The sequence below is a fragment of the Canis aureus genome, chromosome 16 (assembly GCF_053574225.1).
Source record: "Canis aureus isolate CA01 chromosome 16, VMU_Caureus_v.1.0, whole genome shotgun sequence".
Lineage (NCBI taxonomy): Eukaryota > Metazoa > Chordata > Mammalia > Carnivora > Canidae > Canis > Canis aureus.
In genome coordinates this window covers 35,566,199-35,587,493 of record NC_135626.1, presented here as the reverse complement: position 1 = coordinate 35,587,493, position 21,295 = coordinate 35,566,199, and the positions used below count along the sequence as shown (strand labels likewise).

Here is a 21,295-nt window from a genome sequence, read left to right as displayed (position 1 = left end):
CCTGCCTGCAGGGAGCTCCTAAACCAATGGAAATACTCACAGTCTAGTAAAGGCTATATTGTTGAGGATATATCTGTGTTTGCGTATGGACATGTGTGTTCATGAATGTGTGTGCACTTGTGTGAGAGACTGTACATGTGAGGTGACTGCACGTGTGCATGTGAATGTGTGTGTTTGAATGTTATGACCACATGTGCAATGAGTGTGCATATGTGCATGAGTATGTAGGTGATGTGTAGAGCACACAGATTTACATGAGTGCACAGGGTGGTGTGAACACAGGTAGCACATAAGCACATATACATGTAAGCTTGAGAGTGTGTGTGTTCCTGCGTCTTATGTGCACACCTGTTACCCCCATTCAAACCCATCTTTTGGGAATTCAAATAATATCAGGCTGGACTCCACTTTAAAGTCGCTTCTGCAAATTCTCGGGGTCAGGCCACCTGCTACTTCTCCCCTCCTCTTCCGCTGGGCCTTTGCACTGGGAGAGCGAAGAGTGGAAGAGTCGGGGATGGACCAGGGATGAAGGGCGGGGCGGGCAGTGGGCATTCCTGCTGAAAAAGGTTGAAGCTGGAGGCGGAGGAAGACGGGTAAGTGAGTGAACCCTGCGGGGGGGCTGCAGCAGAGAGGAACGGGAGCCGCAGAGGGGATGCCCTGGTCCCCGAGCCCACAGCATCCGGGAGCGACGCGCACTAGCGCAGCCCGGGCCCTGGGTACCGGGGCGGAGTCGGGAGAGGCTCCAAGGGCCCGGGCGCGGAGAAGCGGCGGCGGGGAGCGCGGGAGCGCAGCTCCCCGCACGCCCTCCCTTCCCCTCCCCTCCCCTCCCGGAGGCTGCGGGGCGGGCGGGCGCGGTTCCGGGGGTGGGCGGGCTGGGCGGGGAGGAGGCGGGGCCGCCGCACTGGCTTCTCCCAGCCCCTCCCGCCCTCGGCCAGAGCGAGCGGAGCCTCGGCGAGCTCTGGGGGGCGGGCGCTGGAGCGCAGCGCAGCGCAGCCCTATCCGTCCGCGGAGCGGACTCCCCTGGAAGCGGAGCGCTGCCACCGGAGGCGGGCGGTGGGGGCAGGTGCCGCCGGCTGCGCCATGGACGGGCCGCGCCTGCTGCTGCTGCTGCTGCTGCTCCTGGGGGTGAGTGCTGGCCGGAGGGCAGCCCGCGCCCTCTTCCTGGACTGGAACCCCAATGGGTTCAGGTTTTCCCCGAGGGAAAACAGAGCAGAGCGTCGGGGTCCCAGATGCTGGGGGTGGATGGCGGGAGAGGAGCTCCGCTGCCAGGATCCACGGAGGAGCGTCTAGGGTTCTCGGAGCGCAGGGGCGACCCCGAGACCAAGGGCAGGCACGCGGGAGAGAGGGGTGCACGGATGCGGGTCCTCAGGCACCGCGGAGGGTGCGCATGGAGGAGCTGAGAGGGGGTCTCTCAGATGCCTGGGTTCTTCTGAAGAAGGCGTTTGGATGCTGGGATCTCGAGGCGACTTTCCCCCAAAACATCTTGATCTCTGGAGGGTCGTGGGACGGGACCCAGGCTGAAAGGAAGAGGAATGGGATGGGGATTACAGATAAGAGGGGCGAGTGAGGCTGGGGCGGGGAACCGGGGACCAGGAGATAGAACAATGGGGGAGGTCGGAGGGACCAGAGGCAGAGGGGACCGGGCGTCGGACAATGAGGGCCAGCCAGACAATGGGGGGGAGGGGCGCGGGAGGGAGAGCTCCAGGGAGCGGGGGTCGGCTGAAGAGAGAAGTGGGTTGGGGAGGGCAGAGAAAGGACGACGGCGAGGGAGAGAGAGAGATGCCAGCAAAATGAAAGAGGACGGAGGAGGGCGCGCGGACCGCGAAGTGCCCGGGGACCCGCCTGCCCGCCGAGGGACAGCGGGACGAGTGGACGGAGCGGAGGCACGGACGTTTCCCGCGCCTGTCGCGCGCTCTTTCTCGCGGCCTCGCCCAGTCTGGGAACTGCAGCTCGGGATCCGAGGCCGGGAAGGGAGCGCCCACTTCGCCGGGGCGGACCCGCTGCCCGCTTCCCCCGCCACCCGCGGGCTCCTCCGGCCGCTGCTTCTCGCCGTGGGAAGCAGCGCCAGGGACCGGAGGGGATGGAGCGGGCGTCGTGCGACCGGGTCTGGCCGCAGCCGAGTCTCAGGGTGCAGAGCGCCGGGACTCGCGAGGCTGGGAAGGTCCCCGCGGCGCGCGGCCCGGGGTCGCGGCAGCCCAGGCGGCCCGCAGGGGGCGCTGAGAGGCGAGCTTGTGCCCTCCGCTGCGGCGGGCGCGACCCGGGCTGCGCGTCGCGCGCCCGCCCCGACCCCGCGGTAAGTTCAGCGGCGGGAGCGCCGCGCCCGCAGTTCGCTGGGCTCCGGCGCCGGGGCTGGTGGGGACCCGTCCGCGCCCCGCCCAGCTCTCGGTGGAAGACGCTGGGCACCCGCCGGGACGGAGGCGCTCGGACGCCGCGGATTCCGACTGCGCGGAGGACTGCGGGTCCTCTCCAGCATCTAAGTCCGTGCAGTCGTCCCAAGACATTCAGGAGATGTGACCTGTGTGGGCCCAGGCACGGAACGCCCCACGGAGCTTGGCAACGGAAGAGGTGTCCTCACTCTCCCTGCCATCTTCATTTCTCATCTGAGCGTTGCACCCCAAGCCCCCATCTTACAGGAGGGAAGACTGAGGCTCTGAAAGTTTAAACGACTTGGCCAAGATCTCACAAGCAAGTTAAACCAGAGTGCTAGCCAGGCCGTCCGGCACCTGATTCCCTGCGGGGTACTCCGCACACCTCGCAGGGGGGCGGGGGGCAGCCCCCCGTCCCAGCGGGGTGCAAGGGCCGCGTTTCTCCGCGGTGGGGGCTCGACACCATCCCCAGAGTCAGGCGGGCGGTGGAATGTGGGGGCTGGGGTGGGCGGAGACCGTCTCCCGGGCGCCGGTCCGGTCCTCGAAGCTTGACCCCCCCGGGAGCTGTCGGTACCTGTGGCTTCTCCGGAGATTTGGGAGAGACTTGAGGCGCGTTTGCTGACTAACGCGGCGGGGTCGCGGTGCTTCTTAACCGGGGAGGTGGGACTCGTGCGGCGCGGGCGTGGGCTCGGGACCGGGCTGGGGAGCGTGTCCCCCCCACACCCCGGTAGAGAAGAGGCGGGGAAAGAAGGGAGCCGGGCGCAGAGGTCCTGGGGTCTCGGGGGGTGGCCCCGCGCAGCCCTGCGGCTCTCGCCTCCGCCGCGCGGGGCTGCTGTCTGCGGGCTGGCGCTGCGCACCGCGGCGGTCCGGGCTGCTTCCTGGGCCGCGGCGATAGTGCTGAAACCAGAGCGCGTCCCGGCGGCTCGGCTGGCGGGCCGCGCCGGTAATGGAGGCACTTTGTCATTCAGACGTCTGTAACCGGAGCCGCCGGGCTGGCTAATGCGCCTAATAGGGATGCAACGAGGGCAGCAAATGGGAGGACAGGAGCTGTCGGGCGGGGGAGGCGGCTCCGGGATGGAAGGGGTCCCCACCTCCCTGTACCAGCCCCGGGGCCCATTCACGCGCCTAGATTCTTCCCCCCGGGGAGGAGGTGGGGAAGGGGTGCGGAGTGGGGAGGTGGGAATAATAAAATTGGCCGAGTGCCTACTATGTGCCACGCGCTGCCCTGGGTCATTTCTCTTGTGTCATTTAATCCTTATAAGATCCCCGCAGAGTAAATCTAGTTATTCCTATTTTACAGTTGAGGGAGTCCAACCTCCCAGACTTTTCGGGCATGAGCCCCCCAGTCCGTACGTGGTGGGGCCCTTGTTGGAACGCAGGGTGCTTGGCTTGGAGTTTACTCTGTCCGCGGTGTGCCAGGCTCAGCAACACCCCCCCCCCAACTCCTGACCACCCCCAGCCTCCTAAACTCCTAAACCGCGGAGGGACACGAGGCCCTTAACCATCACTAGCCCTGACTATTAGATCGGTGTCCTGTGTCACTGGAGCCACAAATTTGGAACTGAGCCCCTTCCCTCCACTTATAGTCCCCAGGCCCTTATAAAAATCTTCATGCAGCCGCGTCCTTGGGTAATTAACTCATCTCCTACCCCAAATTCAACTGCTATCTAAAGAACTGGAGCGCATATGCCAGTGTCTCCCCGGATTGGCATTGACCTCAAAAGACCCTCCACAAATTTGAAAACTCTTCCACCCCATGGTTGCGGCTACTGGCTCCATTCACCTAAGGACCCCCTTTGCTGAAACTGTTGTGGCTGATTAGGGCTCATCACACTGAAGCATTCATATGGTTTCAAATTCTCTCAACTATTTTGGTGTGTTTTCCATTTTGTCCAATTTTGAAACAATTTTAAGGTTTTTAAAAGTCAGTTCACCTAAAGGTGATTTCATCTTAGTTTTTTGAAAGCCTCAAAGTGGCAAAAAGATCGCAAACATTCTCAAAAACGGGATGAAGTCATTCCATCGAATTGGAAATGAATAGGTTGTAACAAATGTTAATTTCAGGCACATTGGTTTATCACTTGGCAAGCTGATCATTTTGAGGCAATAAGCCTGAATCTGTGTCATCCCTCCTTGCTCCCAAGATTGCCCCCACCCTGGACCAACAGGATGTGTCAGAGTCCAGGCTTCGAGCCACTTAGCAGAATTGCTTCTGTGAGCCTCAGTTTCCCCAGTTGTCAGAGAGGAGGTGATGGCATCCCTCAGCATCTTGGCTTCTGGAGTAGCTGTGTGGAATGATGTCTCCTCTTCCTTATGGGACTTCCCACAGGGGTCATGGACTATGTCTCATGGAAAACTCTTAGTTCAATCTGGGTAAATAGTTGTTAACTAGTAACTAGTTGCTAATTAATTAGTTAACTACAGGGAAAGCAATTTCCATTCTCCTTTGGCCCTCTTCAGATTCTTTCTGGCGGATCTTTCTTCATGCCTATCCTGCTCCCTCCTCTTACGTGGTTTCCTCTTTGGGCATGACTGCAACTCTCCCCTCACACTGCCTCCCGCCTAGGCTCCGGCTCCGTAGCTCAGCCTGAGACAAAACACTTCTTCGATAACTAACATTTATTGAACTCCTACTATATGCCGGACAGACTTGCATCAATTATTTCATGCAATTTTCAGGGCAACCCTGAGCAGTAAATATTATCAACCCAATGCTTTAGGTGGGAAAAATGCATGCTTAGAGAGCCTGAGAATTGCCCCAAAGTAGCAGACTGTTAGGTAGCAGATCTGGGGTGTTCAGAAATAGGACACATAAAACAAGCACAGGAAACACATGGTTACTAATTATGTGGCCTGGAGTCCAAATGCAAGACTTGGGAGAAGAGAGAGGACCACGGGGGAAGGGGGTGAGAGCGGGGAGCAGAGCAGGCTTTGAGGGAGAGGGACATGCACAGACCACTCAAGTGCCATGGACAGACCCCCTCAGCTTTCCAGCAACTGGAACCTAGTAAAAAAGCCACAAAAGAGGCAAGAAAGACCTTGGGAAAGAAAAAAGAGGGATCCGGAAGTGTATAAACACCTTCTTTATTTGATGCCTACAGCAATCCCACGGGGCAGGTATTGTCACCATTGCCTAAAGATGAAGAGACTGAGGTGCAGAGAAATTCCAGCCTGTCCCAGATCACCCAGCCCTAAGCGATGAGCCAGGATTCAGAGTAATGGAGGAAGACAGTATAGCTCATGCTTTTTACTCAGAGAATTGCCTCCTCCTGGTTCAGATCCTACCTACAATCACATTTGACATCTTCCCACCCAGGCTAATGACATAGTTTCTGTAGATTAAATTTGATGTAATAATTTAGGATGGGAGGGGAGGGGCTGCTCAGATCACGCCTTGGTAGCAGTGAAAACTGACAACTGATATCTTGACAGGAAGGAGGGAGACAGAAACACTTTAAAAAAAAAAAAAGGAAAAAAAAAAAAAGGCTGACAGAAGAACTCAGAGACAAAAGTGTGGTAATTTGGGATAAAGAACACAGGGCTTCACTGCACTGCAGCCCAGTATGATCACTGGTGTAAATACTGAGTCCCTGAGTCATGGGGAAACCATGAAGGTATGTTCTGGAATCAGAGGGGTGCAGCCACAGTTAGGTGATCAGAGCAGCAAATCCTCAACTACTGGGAAATTCAGCTATTCAGAAAGTCTCCCCCTGTCCCCTGTGCCACTCCCCAGCCTGGAGTTCTAGTAAATTGAGGTCATTGTATTTTCATGTTCTTAATTTCATAAATATACATGTTGGGTATATATGGGCAGCAGATCTGGGGAGTTTTACATATATATATGTTTATATATATAAATATATATAAATATATATATGTATATATATATATAGCCTCCTGATCTGGGAGGCATGGGGGCCACAGGATCACTTCCCTGAAGAAATGACATTGAAGCATGAGCCCTCAAGGATGAAAAGAAATCCAAACAGACTCTTCTGGAATCTCGCTCTCCCTCATAGTGGAAAGCCTGCATCTGGGACCATGCCCCTGCCCCGGCCCCCGTCTTGGCTTCTGGTCTGCAGATGTTCCCAGACCTGTGTTCCTACCACCTGGGAGGAGATGGTGGCAAATACCCAAGGACCCCACTGTTATGCTGCCTGCACCCTCCCTGCTGGTCTCTTGAGGACCACAAGATGCCTCCTAGACTGATCCAACCTGTCCATCCCCTTCTTTCTGCCAAACCCTGGTTAGACCTCAGGAGATTTTAAAGGACTAGAGGGAAAGGGAGTATTTTTGGTTATGATTTTGCCAACGTGGAAGCAGAGTGTCCAAAATGACCTTTAACACTCCCCTTTAGTCCCATGACCCCATACTTCCTCTTGCATCAAATAGGAGCTGCGTGGTCTGAAGCCAGGGAAACAAGCTTTGGAGTTTTATTAGAAGATTTTTTTTTTTAAGGAATAGAAACATAAAACAAGCGGCCAGAACTCGCCCCCCCTGCCTCCCCCCACCTCCACAACCCCAGGGAATCTGGTGCTAAATCGTTCCATCCATGAGCAAAGAGCAAAGATGCCTCGGTGGCAGGAATCTGACTCCCCTTTCTCCTGGTTCCAGCACTGTTCCCACTGGCTGCATGGGGGCAGGGAGAGGGGAAGACTGGTGGCTGGAATTCAAGCCCTAGTGGAGCAGGGCTGCTGGGGGTGAGAGCAGCCGCTTTTTCATTGTCACTAACAGGCATCCCTTTTTCCCTGCTTGGTGCCAGATTCTTGCCAATCAGCTGGTTCTTTGCTCTGGCCCTGAGTGGTCTCTGTGTCCATGGATGAGGAGAGGTGAAGACTCAGAGAGGGAAAGCAGAGCAGGTCAGAGCTCCAGTTCAGAGTCAGGATTCAAACCCAAGACCCCACTCCTCTGCCTTCTGTTTTTGAGTACAGACACCTCCCATTTTTTTTTTTTAAAGATTTTTATTTATTTTAGATAGAGCGAGCGAGAGAGAGCATGAGCAGGAGTGGGGGCAGAGGGAGAGGGAGAAGCAGGCTCCCTCCCAGGATCCTGGAGAGGTGATCCCAAGACCCCAGGACCCTGACCTGAGCTGAAGGCAGATACACAAGCGGCCAAGCCACCCAGGCACCCCAAGACACTTCCCATTTATGTTTAGTATGTGGAATGGTAGAATTAAGGACCCGGAGGAGGGCCTGCTAGCCTTTGTTAGAAAAAGCTTCCCTCTGTGTAGACAGAGCCCTGCTGGTGTTCAGCTTGGGAAGCAGCATTTGGGCTAGAGTTTAGCTTCCAGTTGCCTCCTTAGCTGGCAGCCCTGTGCGAGCTGGAACCTGTTCTGGCCAAAGGACCCCAGCTGGGTCCCAGGCTGTCTTGTCTTCCCCATGTGGTGTATCCTCAGGATTCCAGGAGTTGCCGTAACCCCAAGATGAACTCTGTAGAAAGTCAGCATCCGGGGCTCTGACCTCACACCCAGGCAGCCTGCAGAGGCGCCCTGTTCCCCACAGCCTTTTTTTGCCGCCAACTTTGATGTGCTTAATGCCTCCGTGGTGAGCTCATCCCCGCCCAGGTGGTTCCAATAGAAGGCTTTAGGAGGGGGTGTTTGATCTCTTGGAAGATATCCCCTCTCGCTTCTCTTGCCAGTCTGACCTTCTGATCTCCCCTCCGCCCAGGTGTCCCTTGGAGGTGCCAAGGAGGCATGTCCCACTGGCCTGTACACCCACAGCGGCGAGTGCTGCAAAGCCTGCAATCTGGGTGAGGGGGTGGCCCAGCCTTGCGGAGCCAACCAGACCGTGTGTGAGCCCTGCCTGGACAGTGAGTACTGGGTGGTGGTCTGGGGAGGGGTGGGGAGGTGCATGCCCGCTAGAAGCCTGACAAGGGCTCTGCCTCCTGGCAGGGTCTCCAGCTCGCCTCTCTGTGGGCACCCGAATGGGTCCGACCCAGTATAGGAGGTGAGAAGGAAAGCTGAGCATGGCTGAGGGAAGTATGCAGAGGAAGGAGGGGGGCCTCACCATGAGGGATCCCCAGGGGGTACCCCTGCCCAGCCCCCAGGTAGAGAGGCCTGGTAGAAGAATGTGGCCTGGAGGGAGGAGGAGCTGATGCTAAGACCAGCTAAAAATATCATCTGCACTATAAAATCAATGACTGCTACTTACCCTCAGTGCGTCTGGGGGGAGGGGAGGAGATTCAAATCCTGGCTGCCCTGGAAACTGACCTTGGGGGATCCTGGGAAGGCGTGGTCAACTGTTCCCCAGCTCTGATCAAGGAAGCAGAGCTTTCCAGAGGTAGCAGGAGTGGGGCTGGAACACTCTGAGGCAGTCCTCACTGTGGGGTGGTGCCAGGTGGGAGGGCAGAGGGCTGCTGTGGCCTGTCTTGCCTGGGATGTCTTCAAAAGGGGAGAGAACCCTATCTTCTGGGGCTGTTGCTAAGGGATTCAGAAGAACGGTGGGTCTGGGGTCTGAATTCTTGTGCTTTTAACCAGCCTGGATGCCTCTAGCCTCAGTACTGGGCGGTGTACTGAGCCCAGTGCTCAGCACCCCCGGAGCTCAGTGCTCTTTTCCTGCCCAGAAACCTTTCCTTCCTGTCTAGAGTCGCATCCTGCCTTCTACCTGGCACTCGCCAGGCACCTGGAGGGCTGGTGGGAACCATACCAGATTCTTCTTTAATCATGACAGGAGCAAGGTATAGGAACTGGGAACTCTTTTGTTTGTTTTTAAGATATATTTATTTATTTGAGAGAGAGAGAGGGTGAGAATACAGGGGAGAAGAGTAGAGGGGTGAGGCAGAGAGAGAGAATCCTAAGCAGACTCCTGGCTGAGCACAGAGTCCAATGTGGGGCTCAATCCCATGACTCCAAGATCATTATCTGAGCCAAAACCAAGAATCAGATGCTTTAACTGACTGAGGCATCCAGGGGCCCCAGGAACTGGGATCTCTGAACCCATTTGCCTAGTCTGACCTGTGGATTCCTCTCTATCACCCCCCACACACAGCCTATCTACCAGGCAACCCCAACTCCTTGGTGTCCCCAAACGCACCCTTTTCCTCTCTCCATGCCTGTGGATCCTGTAACTCCATCCCGTAGCAGAGAAATGCCTGGGCCTAGATGGGGAAGCTAGACATCCTGTAATGCCTTCGCCACCTTGCCATCTGGCCACCTGCCCTGGCCTAACTGGGTTTCCATCCTAGGGCAGGGTTGGCCAACCATCGGCTATGCTGGAACCTCCCGAGTTTGCCTCTCTTGTTTCCTAGACTCCTCCCCAGGTCCTCTTCACCCTGGACCCTAAGCCTCCCAGGATGGGAACTTACTTCCTTCTGTCATAGCACGAGATGGGGTAGAGGAGCCGGGGAGAGGCTGGCATCTCTAGCATCTCCAGGGAAAGGGAGACAGGAGCTGGAGACCAGCTAGGAGGTGGTGGCAGGAGTCCTCCCTCCCATTTGCTCCCTCTGTTCCCCTCCCCCTGCCTCCAGCTGCGTTAACAGGCTGCCTTTATAAGCTCACTTTATGGGATGGAGACCCCAGCGGACTTTCCCTCTATCCTCAAAACGTTTCCATAAGGAAACCCATTAAGCTCCTGCCTTCATTCTCTGCCAAAAAAGACCACATTTTTCCCACCTCCTAAAACTGTCTCCGAGGAGTTTTCTTACTAATTTTCTGTATTTTCCCAGGGGCAGCGCCCCCCTCTCCACTCTCTCCCCCTCTGCTGTGACTAAACCCACCCCCCTGCCACATGCTAACCAGATAGGATCCTCTTGTTTGTATATGCTGGACATCCTGCCTTGGCTGTTTAGGTTTGGAAGTCCTTTCTGCACACCGTATCCCTGCTACCGAAGCTCACCAGACTTGCCATCGTCCACCCCAGAGGCTCAACTTTTGTTAGGAACCCTGCAGGGTGTCTAGTGCTTTATGGGAGAATTTCATTTCTTCCTCGCCACAACCTGTGAATGGAGATATTATTCTCCATTTTACAGAGAAAGAAAAAAGCTCAAAGAGGTTAAGTAAAACACTCAAAGTCACACAGTTAAGAAGTTCTAGAAGCGGGTTTTGGGTCCAGGTCAGCCCCATCCCTGGGAGGAGAGACAGAGGGGTTCATTTTTCCACCAGAACTGACTCGAAACTGATCTCCTTCCAGGCCCTTCCCTGCTTTGTCTTCTCTTCTCTCTTGGTTGCTTCCCCTTTCATTTCTCTCTGCATTTCTTTCTTTACCTCTGCTTCCCCCCTCCACCCCCCCACCCCAAAGGTAACGACTTGGTGCTCCATCTGGCCTCTGGATTCCTTTTGAGAGGGTTGAGATCAGAACCCAGGGCAGGCCTCAATTTCCCTCCAGTGGGATCCTAGTCTTTACTTCTGCTTCCACATTCTGAACGCTCCCTCCTTCCCTGGTCCCTGGTTCCTAAATCCTGCTCTTTCTGCGGCTGGAGCAAGGATTCATCCTCTTGGCTTCAGACTGGCACAGAGTTCTGCACTGGGTGGCTAGGAATAAAGAAGATTTGGCTCTGTGCCTTCCCCCGCCTTGCACATGGAGGAGAGGACCCTGGCATCCCCTGGCTGTTCCTCCCCTCACATCCCTTAAGAGAGCATGAGTCAAGAGTGAGCTCGGAAATCTCCCCTTTGTGCCACTGGGAAGGGCAGAAGACTATACAGGCAAGTCCTTCTTGCTTTCTAGCCCTCCTGCTGTTGCCTCGTGGGAAGTCCATCCCCACCCTCGAGAGCCAAGCCCTTAAGCGGCGTGGGGTAGCGCCATGGGTGGGACATTCTGCGGTCTAGCCTTGGTCAAGGCCACACCTGAGCCCCCACCCGCGGAGAGGACAAGAAGGACAGCAGAGGAGGGAGGAGGCTCCCTGGTGAAGGCCCGCCCTGCCTGGGTTGGGTTCACAGCCCAGCTCTGGCCCGCGGGGAGGGCCGGGTGGGAACCACGCTCAGATTATTCCTTAATCATGCTGGGAACAAGGGGACAGGGCTGGGAACTCGCTAAGGGACTCTGCTGAGAAATGCACGCGGCTCCAGCTGGGTTAGCCCCGCGCGAAGCCTCACCGTCAGGGCTTCCAGGCCTGGGGCCCCCTTCGTCCTTCCCCCTGGGTTGGAGCCAGGGGGATCCTGGGGATCCCGAGACAGGAGGCAAGTAGGGTGCCCGACGTCCCGGTACCCAGAGGGCGGGCGAACAGACACCACCCCTCTCCCCGACTGCCCCCGTCCCCCTTGTCCATCTGCCCTCAGGCGTGACCTTCTCGGACGTGGTGAGCGCCACCGAGCCGTGCAAGCCGTGCACCGAGTGCGTGGGGCTGCAGAGCATGTCGGCGCCGTGCGTGGAGGCGGACGACGCCGTGTGCCGCTGCGCCTACGGCTACTACCAGGACGAGACGACGGGCCGCTGCGAGGCGTGCCGCGTGTGCGAGGCGGGCTCGGGGCTCGTGTTCTCGTGCCAGGACAGGCAGAACACCGTGTGCGAGGAGTGTCCCGACGGCACGTACTCCGACGAGGCCAACCACGTGGACCCGTGCCTGCCCTGCACCGTGTGCGAGGACACCGAGCGCCAGCTGCGCGAGTGCACGCGCTGGGCCGACGCCGAGTGCGAGGGTGAGCGCGCGGGGCGGGGTCCCCGGGGGCGGGAGGGCCGGGCCGGGCCGGGCCGGGCGGCGGGGGTGCCTCTGAGCCTGCACCCGCCACCCTCCCGGAAACCCCAGGCCCCAGGGACCCCTCTCAGGGTGCCCTCCCGTGGGTGTTTGGAGAGCCCCCATCCTCCTGCGGGGCCGCAGCTACCGCGCTCCAACTCCGTTTCCAGACCTTTCTTCGTCTGTGGCTGCCAGCTAGGGATTGGCTGGGCCGCAGATCAGCACCTCACAGGTGGCCACCACGGACAGGCACAGTGCAGGACATGTCTGATCCTTGAACGAGCTCCCTGGACTGGAGAAAGGGGCTTGAGGACTCTCAGGAGCTGGGGCCCTTTGGCTCTGAGGCCGTGTCTAGGTCCGCAGTGCCTTGGAGCTCTGGGACCTGGGATGGAACTTGCCCTGTCACTATCTGAGTGATACTGGGGGGGGGGGGGGTCACTCTTGTCTCTGGACCCTTGTTTCCTCGTTGGTCATACAGTTTTCAGGGGTGTCGTGGGTTAGGCAAGGTAGCTGGCCCCCTTGTGAGATCAACTTACGATATCTGGGGGACGGGTCAACAGTTGTGCTTACCGGTTAGCCAAGATGAGGTTGGACTCAGGGAATTCTAAGGAGGTGGTGGGGACAGAGGAAGAAGGGCAGCAGCAGGCCCAGGGCTCAGGAGCCCAAGGATGAGACAGGGTGCACATGGAGGGCTGTCAGCCCCAGGTGGGTAGGAACTGGGTGCACTCCCATTAGCCAGGCTTGGGGCCCCAAGGAGTGTACCCAGTTCCTGGGATGGGGGGAGGAAGCCCGATGACCAGCCAGAGCAGAACTCTTTTATTTTCTGGTTGGTGACATCCGTCTGCAGGGAGGCAAGTAGGCTTTTCTATTGCAGGGAGAGGTTGACAGTGCCTTTACTTGGGTCCATCACCCTGGGGCTGGGCACCTAGTTATAGCTACTTCCCTTCAGGACCCATCCCGCAGGGTGCCCTCACTCTGAGGCACCAGTACTTCCTTCGGGAGCCCCCTCAGTTTGAAGGAAAGAGACAACCTTTGCCCCGGTCTGATGAAGTAGAAGTTGCCCCAGCGTTTGGTTCCCAGGAGCTCCCGCATGCTGGTGGAGGCAGCACAGCCTAGGCCTTCAGTCATTCACCAATCAGATGGGGGAGACAGATCGCCTGCCATGGGGAGCATGCCTTCTTTCCACATCCCATGATCCCTGGCTCAGGGAGCTCAGGGTGGAGGGTGGGTAAACTGGGCTGAGGCCAGGATGTGTGTGTGTGTGAAGCTTCCTGGTTGGGGGTCAGGGGAGAGGAGCGGGGCCCAGAGCCTAGTGGTTCCAGTGGCGATTGCCCTAGGCCAGGAGACAGGCAAGTGGCGTCAGGCACAGGGCAGAGCAGGGAGGGATTTTTAGCAGCTGGCAGGAGGCAGATGGGCAGCACAGTTCATGAGCAAGTCTGGACCAGCCAGTGGGGGGGACTTAGTCCGGGGCGCGGTTAGAGCAAAGAAAGGTTGTGGCGGGGGAGGGGTGGGCCCTGCCTTTTGAGGCGTTCACAGATTCCTCACAGATACCACCCTACTTTCCCAGCCATCCTGAAGGAAGAGGGTACCCCTGAGGGCTGTGTTTATCTCCTCTTCTGTTCTCTGCTCTAGCCTCTGAAGGGTTAAATGGCAGCTCTGAATAGAGGGAACACTTCAGGAAATGGACTTGGATGGTGGTTTGGTTGCCCCCCTCCTCCTTCCAGGGTATTGTACTTTCTTGCATATACATTTCAGGTGTCAACATGGTGACTCACTCAGCCTTGGGGCAGAAGGATACCCCCCTCCACCCCTCACCCCAGTGAAATTTGGGTTTAGGAGTAACCTGGTCCCTCTTTCCACACGCAAGTCTGACAGCTCCCATTCCGGAAATGGCTGTCAGGACTCACCAAGGGCTTAGGGGGTTGGAATGCTGGTGGACATGGCCACATCTGGATCTCATCCTGCTGTGCCCCTCCCCTCCTAACCTCACCCCAGGGGGGATTGGAGAGATGAGGAGAAAGTGCCCTAGACAGCCCTGTCTTCAGCCTGGTCTGTCCCTTAATGCCCATTGTCAACCTTTCCCCTTTGAGATTTTCTGGAATCTCTGGAATCTCTGGTGGCCTAATTCACCAACATCCCTAACATACCTTCAGCCTCTGGGGTGGGGGCCGCCCTAGCCAGCTCTACCTCAGCCTCCAGGCGCAGACCCAGCTTGCCCAGTCCCCTCACAGGGCAGGAGAAGAAGACCCTTCAAGTCCAACACCCTGCCTGGGGCTGCCAAAAGACAGAGCTGTGTTTCCTCCACTCCTCACCCTACCCCTAGGACTGAGCTGGGGGAGGAGAAGATGGGGCAACAGATGGCAGTCTCCTCCCTAGCACCAGCCAGATGGATTCCAGATCCACATCTGGGGGCCTAACCCCTCAGAAGGTGCTGAAAATGGGGGCCTTTGAACCATCCTCATCTCAAGCTGAGAAGGCCCAAGAGACCAGTGGGCAGCTTCTACTCCACTTGGGTGGGCAAACTGGAGGTGGGGTGGGGCGGAGCTAGGGAGCAAAGTGCCTCCCCTTCACCCCATTGGCATGTCCTGTCTGCTTTCCTTCCCTGCCCCAGGCGTGGGAAGTGAGGACAGATGGGGCAGGCAACTTCGCCCAGACAGGTACCCCCAGGTCATCTGGAGCCCACAGCCCCTGGCACTGCCCCTGGCTGGGTGGCTGAATGGAAATTCCCACCCACTAGTGCCAGGAGGTGCCAGGTCCCCTGTTAGGGAGGCTGGCAGTGCCCACTGAGATGAAAGGGCCTAGGTGGGTGGCAAGGCACAGTCCCTCCTGCCTCTCCCCAGCCCAGGCAGCGGGCAGTACCTTCTTTGTAGGTCTTCTCCCCACCAGCAGTCTGCTTTCTGCCAGGGAGGGTTTGGGCTACCCAACACTGTCTTCTCTGGGTGGCAAAATCAGATGGTTTGGTTTGGGGGACCACACGGGGCAGGAAGCAGAAGCTAGCAACTGCCTACAGACTGGCTGAGGGAAGCCAGCCAGCTGGGCACCCCCTACTCTGTCCAGGCTGAGAGCTAGGATATCACAAACCAGAAGGGAGGCTGAATGCCACTTCCTGGGGAGATAGTTTGCAGGGAGGTAGCTCTCTGTTTAGACCTGGGTACCCTCATCCTTCCCTAGGACTGGGATGACTGGGGCCATTGGGACAAACTGGGATGAGGGAAGTTACAATATTTCCCCAGAGTGATTCCTGCTAGAGGTCCCCTGGTGCCCACTCTCTCTTCTTTGTGTGTTTACCTCTATGCCAGGCTTCTGGGTACCCAGGGAGGCAGAATAGTTTCCTAGGATCACAGCTGCACCTCAGATCCAAGGGAGCTTAGAGACCATCTCTCTAGCATCCCCATTCTGTAGATGGGGAATTGAGGTCTTGAGAGGCAAAGGGACTGGTCCAGGGTCACATAGTAAGCTAGTGACAGTGCTGAAGAGGACCCAGGCCCTTGTTCTTCTCCACCATCATGATTCCTACACCCAATCCCAGCCCTCACCCGTGTGTGTAACGGCTGGGCACTCTCACACCTGGAGCGGGGCAGGGACCGGAGAAGAAGGTGCTGGAGCAGGTCAGAAGTGAAAGGGCAGGGCTGGGGGCTGGGGAGCAGGCCCTCACTCCTATAGCTTCTTCCCACAGAGATCCCTGGCCGTTGGATTACCCGGTCCACACCCTCAGAGGACTCGGACAGCACCGCCCCCAGCACAGAGGAGCCAGAGCTACCTCCAGATCAAGAAATCATAGCCAGCACCATGGCAGATGTGGTGACCACAGTGATGGGCAGCTCTCAGCCTGTAGTGACCCGAGGAACCGCTGACAACCTCATCCCTGTCTACTGCTCCATCCTGGCCGCCGTGGTTGTGGGCTTAGTGGCCTACATTGCCTTCAAGAGGTGAGAGGCGGGGGTGGGGGGCAGGGGACAGAGAGCAGGGTCTTTGCTCCCAAGGAGGGCTTTACTGTGACGGTGACCTGAAAATTTACACTTTAAATTCTGCCCCAAACCACGCTCATCCTCACCACCAGCTGCCCCATGCCAGGGTGTGGCAGGTCAGCAGGAGGCAGGCAAGGGGATGGTCCCTGTCCTACTCTGGCACCAGCACCTCCCCGCTCCCATGCTGTGCCCCTCCCTGGCTCACCACCCCCAGTTGCACACCAAGCTTTCTTTACCAGCCACCTGTGCCCTCAACCCCTAAATCCCATTTACCCACAGTTACCTATTTTTTTTTTAAAGATTGTACTTCTTTATTTGAGAGAGTTTGTGCAGGCGTGAGCATGAGCATGAGCTGGAGGAAGAGCAAAGGGGGAGGGAGAGAGAGAGAGAGAGAATCTCAGGCAGCCTCCCTGATGAGTGTGGAGCCCAATGCGGGGCTCAGTCTCATGACCCTGAGATCATGACCTGAGCCGAAATCAAGAGTCGGACTCTCCACCGACTGTACCACCCAGGCACCCCTGGAAAGGGGTTTAATTTTTTTAAAGATTTTTTTTGTTTATTCATGAGAGACACACAGAGAGAGGCAGAGACACAGGCAGAGGGAGAAGCAGGTGCCCTGTGGGGAACCTGATGCGGGACTCCATCCCAGGACCCCGGGATCACAACCTGATCTAAAGGCAGACGCTCAATCACTGAGCCACCCAGGCGCCCCCTGGAAAGTGTTTTAAATGTTTAAGTGCATTTTCCATTCTTTAAAAGAATATCATCAAAGTAATATATGCTTGTTTGGGTAAATGCAAACAAGACCAACGTCTTGTAAAGCAAAAAGTAAAGGCTCTCTTTTATCTCCCCAAATCCTACCTCCCTTCTCATCAGAATCTTTTTGGAATGAATCCTTTCCAGCCATTTTCTGTGCATTTCTAAACACATATACATAAAACTTTTTATAGTTATGTGTAAACACACAGGGTATTTTTTTTTTAAAGCATCAATGGGATCACACTATCCATACTCTATAACTTACTTTTTCACTTAATCTCCCTTGGGAGAGCTATCCTCGGGACATATGGATTATCTGATTGTTTGTAACCGCTCACTCAGCATATGGATGGATGCTAATTTATTTGAACAGTCTTCTATTGAGGCACCTTTGATTTGTTTTCATTTTTTTCTTATTGCCAATAATAGCAGAGGAAATCCTTGTGTATATCCCTGCACACATGTGGGAGTAGTTTAGCAGGGTAGATTGGGAAAAAAGGAATTCCTGGGAAATCATTTGACGCACCATTCATTCCGTGAACATACATTGAACGTGTGCAGTGGTCGCGGAGGCCTGAGAGCCCTTCTGCCCTCGAGGTGCTTTCAGTACAGGCCAGCGGTGGAGCCAGTACGGGAGAGAAAGAAGAACCGCGGATACCTCGGTAGGGGGCTGTGATGGGGTACCTCCCGTGGCCCCAGCCCCCACACACCAGAGCACAGATCCCATGGGCACCTGGCCAGTAGGGCCCTCGCGCCCTCTGAGACTCGGCCTGTCCTCTGGCTTCAGGTGGAACAGCTGCAAGCAGAACAAGCAAGGAGCCAACAGCCGGCCCGTGAACCAGACGCCTCCGCCGGAGGGAGAAAAGCTCCACAGTGACAGTGGCATCTCTGTGGACAGCCAGAGCCTGCATGACCAGCAGCCCCACACACAGACGGCCGCAGGCCAGGGTGAGCAGTGAGGCTGGGCCAGGGGACTGAGGTAGGGAGAAAAGGAGTGATGAGGGTTAGACTGTAGGAGGGACTGCCAGACAGGGGAGAGGGCTGGCTGACAGGGGAGAGGGCCTCTGTCGTGTAGGAGGGGAGAAGCAGAAGCCGCGAATGGGTAGAAGAGGGCTTTCCAGCAGGGCATCCAGACTCATCAAGCTAATTGTCCCCCCTAGGGCTAATTACTCCCCAAAGTGGCTGCAATTAGCCTCCCGCCCTGGACTTCTGGGGAACAAGTAGTTAATTACGGACCCTAATTAGTAGCCCAGAGCCCAGCTCCAGGACACTTGCTGTGGTCTGGGCCTAAGTCCCACTGGCTCCTCTCTTGACTGATTGTGGAGAGGCGGGGCTGGGGTTAGGTGGTGGGGATGGGGTTGAAGTTGTGGGTGATAGGGGATGTGAGTCAGCACCCCGAGGCCCTTCCACAGCCCTGCCCCCCATCCAGGACCTCATCTGGGCAATCCCCCTGCCTCTAGGCCCTCAGGGGTTCCCCACACTGGGAGGAGAGATGTTTCAGCCCTTCCTGGGTCCTACCCAGGCCCCCAGGCCCACTGTAGGGCAAAGGGGGTCTGGAGGATCACCCCTGACTCCCCCCGGGTTCTTGGCAGCCCTCAAGGGGGATGGAGGTCTCTACAGCAGCCTGCCACCAGCCAAGCGGGAGGAGGTGGAGAAGCTGCTCAATGGCTCTGCGGGGGACACCTGGCGGCACCTGGCAGGTGAGCTGGGCTACCAGCCTGAGCACATAGACTCCTTCACCCACGAGGCCTGCCCAGCCCGAGCCCTGCTTGCCAGCTGGGCCGCCCAGGACAGCGCGACGCTCGACGCCCTCCTGGCTGCTCTGCGCCGCATCCAGCGAGCCGACATCGTGGAGAGCCTGTGTAGCGAGTCCACGGCCACGTCTCCAGTGTGAGCTGCCCCAGAACCCCTGCCCTGCCCCCACATTCCGACGACGACTGATGCTCCAGCCAGCCCCCACGGGCCAGCGTCAGAGCTGAGCTTCTCTGGGCAGGGCCACGGAGCCCTGGGCCCCTACGCCACAGCCCTGTCCCCGCTCCTGTGTGGCCCCATCGCTTCTGATCACTCTCTCCAGCACCAGAAGTGCCCCTGACACCTCTCCCACCCTGCCCCCAACCATCACATCTCAAATCTTCTGCTCTCTTCTCCCCACACTGCTGGGTGGGCCAGCCCCTCCCACCTCCACAGGTATCAGGTCTGGGGGGCTGACACCAAGGCTGGTGTTGGGGGCAAGGACAAAGCCCCAGAGACTCAAAGGGAGAGACTGAGGAAACCAGAGCCACAGGCTCTACACTGTGAACCTGGGGAATGAGGGACCATCATTGTGGCCTACATCCTCCTTCAGCCCCCTCATCCTCCTCTCTGGCCCAAAATGAAGATGATCAGAGGCTTATCAGAGTTGGAAGGGGGTTCTGATCCACCCCCCCCCTTGTTTTACATATAGACAGGCCCAGAGAGAGGGAGTGACTGGCCCAAAGCCACCCAGCAATGGGGAAGACATATGTGGGCTGGCCCCCCACTCTCTGAATTAGGGGGGGCAGGCCTCGGGTTTGCTTGAGGGCAGGGAGCAGGGGTTGGGGGGGCAGGCAACCCTCTGGGAAATGTCTCAAAGCCAAATCTAGCCTGTCCTCTAGCATCTTCAGGCCCCGTCCAACCCCTGTGGAGATGGGGATGCTTCACCCAAGGCCTGGTCCATTGATCCATCATGGTCAGTGATGGATTTGATTGAGCATGGTTTAGGGTTTGTGGAAAGGGGTCCCTTTGCCAGTTCTGCTCAGGCACATCAGTGTGGCATCCATGGTGTGGCCCAGCCTACAGGTGCCTTCCATCCCGGCACAGACCCAGAGCCAACACAAGACAGTATCTTCTCCTAGAGCCAGCCCGTGGGGTCAGGGAATAAGGACCCCTGATCTGCAACAAACACACACACACACACACACACACACACACACACACACGATGAGAAATCTGCTTTTCTACACGAGTTCTTTCTCTTGGGCTGGGACCGGATCCTGCCCAGGGCAGCTGCCAGAGAAGCACTGAAGGGATTTGAACTCAGCTTGCCCTCTTCCCTCGCCCCTGGTTTGGCGGGCCAAGGACGGCTGAGGCTTGAGCTGGCGTCTGGAGTCCAAGGGCCTGCACGTGGAGGAATGCTCCCACCCCCCCCACCCCCGTCCTTCCTTTTCCTGCAAGCGCGGGTTTGGCTGGACTCCGGAGGTTGCAGTGGAGAGAAGCGGACCAGTGTGGGAATGCGGCAAGAAGGACCTGAGGGAGTCTGCGGCCCGCAGAGGCGCCCCTCCCAACTGTAGCGGACCCCGCGGAGGACTGTTGCTTCCCTAGTTTGGTGCCAGAAAGGGGCCATGAAGTCTCATGAAGTCCCTCCTGGCCTGTTCTGTGTTGCTTGACGTTGGAATGAGTGTGGCGCCCCTCTATTTAGCATGAACGAACCCAGCCCCAAGCAGGGTGTGTGGTGACAGCCACCGCCTCCCCTTTGCCCAGGGTGCTCCCAACTCCGTGTAAGGGACTGGGAGCCTTGTAAGTAAATGGCATTTCCATGACCTCGATCTGATGGATCTGACAGCGAGGAGGAAACTCACCTGCTGGCCCCTCCCCTGTGCACCTGGAACCTGGAGAGCGGGACAGAATCTGAGTGTATTTATTGTCCTCCGCAGCAGGTGGGGACGGGGCTGGGGTACCGCAAGTAGGTTTTAGCATGTGTTTGGTTCTGGGGCCCCTCCCGCCTCCCTCTGGGCCAAGATGAAACCCTTTGGCAACCCCCCAGCTGGGGGCTGTGAGCTCCAGACCCCCTGTCACCTCCCCCTTGCATCCTGTGTAATCATTTCTTGGGCCTTCCTAAAACCTACACATAAAACATAAATGATGAGCATTATAATAGCAAAGAAAGAAAAGCAGTGCAAAGAGATTTTTCTGGAAACGTACGTGATTGGAGCCAGTGTGGGGGCAGAGGAGGGTTGTGTGTGGAGGGGACCCAGGTATAATTTCTAACTTGGTGAATTCCTGTCCTATTGTCCCCACCCCACAAAATGGGGGGTTTTTCACAGAAATCGAGCAAATCCACATGTGTAGCCATGGAGTTAATTCAAGTGGGATAGGGAAGGAGTGGGGGCCTTCTGCCCCCAGATTTTGGAGAGGAAAAGTGAAAATGACCACGCAGGAAGCTGGCCAGCTGTGAACTTGACCAGATGTCAGAAGTGAAACTGACCACAGGGGAGCCAGAGGCTTGCCTCCTTGCCAGGGGAGGGCCGGGTCACAACCCCGCAGCTCGCAGCCACCCACATGGCCTGGGAGACACACACTCACACCCACACACATGCACAGACCCAGGGTCTGGCTCCAGATGGCCTGGCAGGAGCCTGGCTGCTTGGCCTTCAGTGAGGCAGGCCCCTCCCTGGCGGCTCTCTGGGGCAGGTCCCAACCCCGGCTCCTGGCAGCCTGGCTCTGAGCCCTGCCTGGCCCAGGAGCAGCAGGGTTCCCAGCCCCAGGCCTAAGGCCCCCGCTCAGCCTCTGCTGGTCACTTGGCCAGGTCTTCTGGTGGGGCTGAATCGTAGATGCCGGGGAAGGCCATGGGAGGCTTGC

General features: G+C 57.3%; 1 protein-coding gene across 1 annotated transcript; it reads left to right on the top strand.

Moving 5' to 3' along the window:
• The first annotated feature begins 946 nt into the window (after positions 1-946).
• On the top strand, positions 947-20,621 carry NGFR (nerve growth factor receptor). The gene is made up of 6 exons (XM_077852834.1): positions 947-1,125; positions 8,033-8,174; positions 11,578-11,937; positions 15,649-15,901; positions 17,487-17,647; positions 18,292-20,621. The coding sequence occupies exons 1-6, from the start codon at positions 1,081-1,083 to the stop codon at positions 18,591-18,593; spliced, it is 1,263 nt and encodes a 420-aa protein (XP_077708960.1). The 5' UTR covers positions 947-1,080; the 3' UTR covers positions 18,594-20,621.
• Positions 20,622-21,295: the final 674 nt, after the last annotated feature.